General features: G+C 39.2%; 1 protein-coding gene across 1 annotated transcript; it reads left to right on the top strand.

Annotated features, from left to right (window-relative positions):
- Positions 1-770: 770 nt before the first annotated feature.
- Positions 771-1,703, top strand: LOC127098835 (uncharacterized). The gene has a single exon (XM_051037366.1). The coding sequence runs from the start codon at positions 771-773 to the stop codon at positions 1,701-1,703; it is 933 nt and encodes a 310-aa protein (XP_050893323.1).
- Positions 1,704-7,918: the final 6,215 nt, after the last annotated feature.

Raw genomic sequence — 7,918 nt, 5'->3', positions numbered from 1 at the left:
TTTAACCCACTATATCCACCAGTTATGTAGTATTTACCTGAAAAGTCTCAGACTTATTGGGTTAATACGAAAGCCCCAATCAGATGAGATCCCTTGGGCATATTACTACCTTACAATAGTATTCCCAACCTCGATCTATGACTCTGAGAACCTTATTAGAACGTTGGACTCGAGAGTTGTGTAGTATGGACCCACTAGGAGTCTTCCTCTTTGGGACCATACGAAGGCTTCACCCAGACGAGACTCTTTTTGGGGATGTTATTGGCGGATGAGCTTTCGTCATGACAATAACCTTCCTAAATAGTGATTGATGAGTTTGGGAACCTCTTAACTTTAGCATCATCCCAAAAGGGGTTGTTTAGTAACCAAGGATACCCGCTCTCATGGCCTGTATGTTGACCTACCTGTGGCATGCATAACATCATTCCTAACATGACATTCATATTATTTTATTTCCAAGGAATCAGAGTGTCATAAGTTGCAGGAATTCAAGAAGCATGGAATCAAGCAAAAGAAACATTTACTCTTTCAAGTTCAAAGATCCCGATCTAAGGAGCTTACGTGACTTGGTTTCTCAGATGCACCCGGTATACAAAATCAACTTTGGGAAGAATTATGGCAATCTGCTCAGCATCCTCAACCAATGAGTGGACCATACAGCTTTAGTCACTCTGGCTCAATTCTATGACCTACCCTTAAGATGTTTCACATTCCAAGATTTCCAGCTAGCACCAACGTTGGAAGAATTTGAGCGTCTTGTTAGGATTCCTATGAAGAGCAAGCCACTATTTGAAGGGATATATGAATCTTTGCCCCTCGAGATCATTGTTAGCTCACTTCACATGGACGAAAGGGAAGCAGAGGCTAACCTAGAGACCAAAGGGAATACCAAAGGATTTTCGCTAAGTTTTCTCTTGGAAAGAGCTCATACCCTACTAAAAGCAGAAAATTGGGACGCTTGTTACTCTGCTATTGTGCTGGCCATCTATGGCATCATCCTGTTCCCAAATATGGATGGCTTCATAGACATGGCTGCTATTTGCGTTTTCCTTACTGGAAACCCAATAACCACCTTGTTAGCTGATGTTTACTATTACATAAGCCATATGTACACCAAGAAGAAAGGGATGATTGCTTGTTGTGCTCCTTTACTATATCAGTGGTTTCTTGAGCATCTCCCGAAGACAGGTCTTTGGATAGAACAGACAGATGTTAGTTGGCCTCAGAGATTGGGATCACTCCGATCCGAAGATCTTTCTTGGTATTCCAAAGAATACATCAACATGGACATCATATTAAGCTGTGGAGATTTCCCTAATCTACCACTAATTGGAATTCAAGGATGTGTGAATTATAACCCGGTTCTATCACTAAGACAACTTGGGTACCCAATGGAAGGCCCTCCAGAGGCAAGGTCTTTGAAAGATTTCTTGTTGCTTGACTTTGGGGTTGAGAATCCTAGCTTGTTCCAACGAATCAGAGAGGCTTGGAAGAATGTCAATCCAAAGGGGAGAGCTGATTTGGGGAGAGCTAATGGGATTACAAAAGAACCATATTTTCATTGGGTAAAGGAAAGGGTGGAGATGATCAAAATGCCATTCGTCACTCGGACACCTGTACCTCTTCCTAAACCTAAGCTCACCCATATCCCTATTGAAGAAGTGGATGAACTCAAGACCACCATGGAAAAGTTGGAAATATAGAATGAAGAGTTGAAGTTAAAACTCGAACAAGTCATCAATGAGAAAAACACCATGAAGTCGGAGCTTGAGAGAAAGGATGTATAGCTTCAAGCACATGTGGAAAAGTTCAACAAAGAGGAGCATAAAAGGAAAAAGATTAAAGTGGGACTAGAATAAGCTGATCATTATCTAGATACTCTTAAGGGTCAATTACGACGAGCCCAAAAAGAATGTTAAGACAATGAGCATTGGTGGCATCTGGCCACAAAGGAAAACAAGACGATAAGGGATACACTTGGGGCTCAGATAAATGAACTCACCATTTCTGTTTGTCATGCAAAGGCTGAAGCGGATCAAGAACTCCTACTCAAGAATATAGCCACCGAAGCTTCTAGAGTTTCACCCATGATATGGGAGGAGAAGTGTCGAGAAGTGAGGGACACAAAAGAGTCTGCCAGCTATTGGAAGAGCCAGCTAGAGTCATTACACCAAGACAACTCCATATGGTTGAAGGAACGAGAGTATGTGATTGAAGATTATGAATCCTTTAAGAAGACCATAGACTTCTTGCAAGGAGATAGGGATAAGTTCCGTGCAAAGCTCGATGGGCTAGTGGGGTTCTGTAATTGGGCGGCTAAAGAATTACCATGGAAGTTAAGAGACGCAGTTGAAGAGTTGAAGGAAGATAACACTCCTCCAGCCATAATTAGTTTCATTTTTCTCTGTAGAGGGTTGCTGAAGAGATTCAAGGAAGAACTAGAAGAGCTCGAAGCCAGAAAGCCTGCAGTTTAATTTTCCTATGTCTTACATTTTGTTCCTTTGACAATGTATTTTGAACTAGGGCCTTTTTGACCCATACGTTATGTACTTGAATGAATGATGTTTAAAATTACTCAATTATTGCTATTCTAAGTATTTCATGTTTCTCTAAATTGCTAACAACTAATGGAACTCGAACGATTCCCTGAAAATAAAATATGCATAACATTCGCATCTTCATTATGCATCACGCTTCATAAGAATTAAAAAAAACTTACCCAACTTTTTACCCTTTATCCAGCAACACTGACTAATCAACACCGATACGAGACACGAAGCAAATACAAGATGACGTTAGAAAAAGTTGAGGCTAACCAAGTTACCGTGAGGACAAACATCAATACGATCCAAGAGAAAATGGATCAACTGCTGGAGATAATGCTCGCAATCGCCCAAAGAGAGAGGGTTATGGATGAAGAAGCTGGAGCAAAGAGGAATGATAGTACATCAGGATTGGTCCACCAAGACGAGAGCTTCATCCCCGCCAAGAATAGACTGGTTCATATACCGGTAGGAGGCAAAGGATATGAGGATCATGCAGAGCCTTCTGATGCGTCTACTCATCATGGATCCGAAATTGGAGATAATCCGTACGATGATTTCTATGTGCCTGATCAACCAAAGCCTAAGATACTTCAAGATCCTGCTGCAGATAGGCTTCGTACCCTGGAAAAGAAGATCAAAGCTATAGAGGGGAATAATATCTTCGGCGCCTCTGCCATGAACATGCGTTTGGTATCAAATTTGGTCATCCCGGCTAAATTTAAAACTCCTGATTTCGAGAAATACAGAGGACAGACTTGCCCAAGAAGTCACCTAGTAATGTACTTCAGGAAAATGGCTGCTCATACCGAAAACGACAAACTGCTTATACACTGTTTACAAGACAATCTAAGTGGAGCGTTCCTAAGATGGTACATGAGCTTAGAGCAGGGGCAAATTCAAAACTGGGAAGACTTGGCTGACGCATTTCTCCATCAATACAAATATAACTTATATATGGCACCCGACCGAATGCAGTTACAAGGGATGGCCATGAAAGAAAATGAGTCATTTAAAGAATACGCCCAGCGATGGAGAGAGTTGGCTGTTCAGGTAGAGCCACCATTGTTTGAAAAGGAAATGACCGGAATATTTGTGGACACCCTGTAGGACCCATTCTTTGATAGATTAGTGAGTAGTGCAGCGTCCGACTTTGCGCATCTAGTCACAATCGAAGATCGCATAGAAAAAGGGTTGACGGATGGAAAGATTCCAAGAGCTGTGGCAGCCCCTAGCGCACTGAAAAAGTATTATGGAGGCTTCCAGAAGAAAAGAGAAGGTGAAACGAACGCTATATCTAGAGGCTATAAGGGGAAGCAACAAGCTTCATATGGCCAAGTCGCCGCCGTGGTACCTGTCGCATCTCGAAAAATACAATTCCTCGCGATGGTCGCGGAAAAATTTACGTTCGAACAGAGTCGCCACCAAACTTTATTTATCCCAATGAAGGGATAGGAAAATATCGATAAAACCTTTAGGAAATGGAATAATGGTCGTCGCAACCATATTCGGGTTCGGGAGTGGATTACGTAAGGGGAATGTATTAGCACCCCTTACGTCCGTTGTACTCAACGGGAACCTTTTAGTTCTAATGTGCGTTTTGAGTGTTAATTTATGTTTGTTTGTTATCTTTGGGTTATAAAATATTGAAAATAGAAACGAATGAGAACCTCATGAAAGGGGAAATGGGAGGTTTCTTATTAGTGTGCTCGCGAAGATACAACAATCTCCGGCCTACGTATCCTTATGGTATAATAAGGAAATCAGAGCATTCGTAGTTCGGAGAACTACGGTTGGTTGGTGTTTTTTAATGAACAGCTGTTTAGATCGCGTTCTAAAGGCTAAACGGTGGCTTGTCTACTCTCGGCGGAGGCTTAAGCATTAGTTTGTTGTGCGCATCAAAAAGGATTAAATAGTGTTCTTTTAAAAAGAGTTTTGATCACACGAGGGTGATAAGTTGGATTAATATGTTGGATATTTTGTTTGGTTTAGATGTTTTTGGTTGGATGACAATTACTTGGATAGTCGAGTAAGACAACTCGTATCCTAACAGTCTGTAACACCTCAAAATTTGCCCTCCTCTCTTGGGACTAGCTTAGCATATTGCATTTCATTTCTTAGGACATTAGTCATTGCATCTTTGCATATCATGTGGTAACATTAAGCAAGTCATTCTCCTAAGTCTTGTTCAGAAGATAAAGAGGTTAAAAGATTCAAGCCTGAGGGTTTCATGGAATTAATCACTAGCCATCTGAGGGTTTGTGCTTCAATTAGGGTTCTTGGTTACTCAAGGAGATTGATCTCTATCTTGGTTGAAATGGTACATCATCATCATCATGGTCTTATCATCACCAAGAGATTCATTGTGCTTGATCAGTTCCTTGGGATTAGGGTTTTGACCTCTGGTCAACCCTAATCATATGCATTGTGCCAATCAGGGTTTTGTCAAGGAGATGAGGTCTTCATTGAGAGAGGGATCATCATATGGTTATATTGAGCTTGTGGAGGCTAGGGTTTCATCCTTGGAGCCATTTCATCAGGAGATTGAGGCTCAAGCTCAACAGTCAAGCTGAAATTCATCTATCAACTGAAAAAGTCAACCACAAGTCAACTGATGGATTTGGAGGTGGGAGAGGGTTAGAAACACTTCATTCATGTCCAAACAAGTTTCATTTGACATTTCAAACATCAACATTGAAGAAAATAAAGTCAGATGAAAACTTTCCAAAAATAGAAAGTGACTTGTAATTCAAAATTGCCAAAAATGGAAAGGTTTTCTCCTCAAGATTACATGACCAAAAATGCTTCAAATGAAATTTTGTCCGACATGAAAGTTGTAGATCTTGCTCTCACCTTTCCAAAAAGTCCAAGAGCATGAATTTCTCATGTGTGGTTGGCAAGTTATGGATCAATCTTGGTCAAGAAAATTGGAACTTCAAAAGTGCATAACTTTTGAACCAAAAGGCCAAATGGAGTGGGATTTTTTGCTACGTTCTTGTTTTGACATGTTCTATCCAATTCAAGCATCATAATCCATGAATTTCCATTGCAAAAAAATTTGAATTTCCATTTGAATTTGGAGGGAAAATTGCAATTTGAAAAATAGGCATTGTTTTCACATGGTATCAATTACACTTGCCTCCAAACATCATTTGAAATGGATTTCAAACCAGAATGTGCACTGTTACATTGCTTTCATGCACATGAGGGTGAATTGCAAAATTGGTCATAAAACTTGGTTTTCCTTAATACCATTGCATTTGCTTAATCATGATTAGTGTGCATCATTAACAAACCATATATAAACCTAATCATAACTGTTTTCTTCATTAGCATAACAGAATTCTGAAATCTAGATCTAGATCCAAAAACTCTTCATTTTTTTCTCTCTCACTTTTCTCCAATTTTTTGCATAAACTTTGTTTGGTTCTTGATCCAATCATCATCTACTAGCATAATTGGAGTTGTTTGAAGCAAGATCCAAGGGATTTCTTCAAGATTCGAGGACTGTTGAAGCATGTGTTCATCAATGGCAATTTGATTTTCCAGCTAGATCATGCACAATTAACACTCAAGCCTTCATCCAAATCATCATATGAGAGCTAAGGAACTTCTGTTTGTGCCTTGCAAAGCTTGAATCCACGTATTTCACTTCTGCAATTCCAACAAGGATAGGATTCGACTTTCATGATTTGTGAAATTGATGGATGTAGGTTGTAGATCTTCCAGTGGTGATTAATCTGCACTTTGTTTCATCGAATTTCATGCTAAAATGAAAAAGTTATAGTGATTAGAAGTGTGATGTGCAAAGCTTATTCCATTCGAAACTTTGAACCTAGGAAGAATTAGCATAAACCAAACCTTGATCCGTGTTGCTTGTTGAAAGATGATTCCAATGGTATAAGTTTTGCTAATTTCTGTGCATGTTGGATCTTGATGTTGATGAACACGAAGAAGATTGCATGAACTTAGGGTTTTTCATTTCCATATTTCGTTTAATCCATGAGCGCGCGTTTTGCATGTTTTTTGGTGTTAGTCTGCATGTATTGGACCACGTGTCCTGGTCCTTTAGTGAAACGGTGAGTTTCACACTGTAGCGCGCGCCAGGTTTAAATATATACTCCCTTCGATTCCAGCTGAGGGACATTCCATATTTGCCTTTGCATTTTGGTTCATTATGCCATGCCATTCATATACCATGCTTCCATGTGATTTTTATTTTTTTCATTCACTTAGAAAAATCATATCTCCATGAATAATTGTCCAAATAATGTGTGGTTTTTTTGTTGTTTTCCTCATGATCTCTAGAATTTAATGACTATTTTTTCATGATTTGTGCCTGGACTAATTTTAAAATTGCCTAGGGTTTGTGTATGTGTATGCTTTCTTGACATGCCTTGCCATTTGCTTCATGAAATGATGGATATTACTCCAATGATTGTGAAATTTTGTGTGCTTAAACTAGACATCCTAATGGTCATTTTGGTATAGAGTTTGCATTTTTCTCATTTCTGGTTGATGAGTTATGACATGATTAATGTAGGTGTGACAATGTGTGTCACACCTTTGCTTGCTTGACTTGTGGATTTTCTTTACCATGCCAATTCAATGCCAAATGATGTGAATTTTTGCATGATGCTACTTCTGGATGCTAGGATTGCTTGTGAATGTTTGTAGAATTTTTGGATGCATTTATGATTTGTTTGAGATTTTCTTTGCTGATTGGTCATATTTGGACTTTTGATGAGTGTTGAACTTAGATGATTTGTGAAATGCTTGATGTTTATCCTATGAGTTTGAAATTTTGCACATGTGTTCTAGACACTTTGAAGTTTATCTTGGATTTGGTTTGAGACATTTATCATGTGTGTATTCTGTTTTAGGCTTGTGTTAAGTTGATGCATGAAATTGTGCCTCATTTGAGCTTGTTTTGCCTTGCCTTGCCTTATGGAATTTGTTTTCCATAGTTCCACTTGTCCAAATGCCTTGATTTTTGGTATGATGATCATGTGGTGAGTGTTGTTTAGCCATGATTTTTCTTGAGATTTATTGAGTCATTTTTTAGTTGATGTGGATTGGTTCATTCTGTTTGCTTCAATGAGCTTTCAACTTGCATGCTTTGCCTTCCTTGCCTTGTGAAATGAAATTGGTTGATGATATGGACATGAGACCAATTATAAGATGTTCTAATTTGATTGAGCTTGATTCATGTCAATTTTCATGTTCTGTTTTGAATTATTTCTCCCTCTTTGACCCTAGGCCTTGTCCTAGTGGTTTGCTTCTCATGTTTGAGCTTGGTTTGCAGGTTAAGAAGCATATGGCTATGAGGGAATTGATTCACTTGCTTGAGTTGACTAATTGGTCAATGTTGAACT

Source organism: Lathyrus oleraceus, chromosome 1 (genome assembly GCF_024323335.1).
Source record: "Lathyrus oleraceus cultivar Zhongwan6 chromosome 1, CAAS_Psat_ZW6_1.0, whole genome shotgun sequence".
NCBI lineage: Eukaryota > Viridiplantae > Streptophyta > Magnoliopsida > Fabales > Fabaceae > Lathyrus > Lathyrus oleraceus.
This window is presented reverse-complemented; position numbering and strand designations above follow the sequence as displayed.

Bases quoted from the DNA above. Each gene is read 5' to 3' on its own strand.
- LOC127098835 (XM_051037366.1), top strand. From the start codon at position 771: ATGAAGAGCAAGCCACTATTTGAAGGGATATATGAATCTTTGCCCCTC.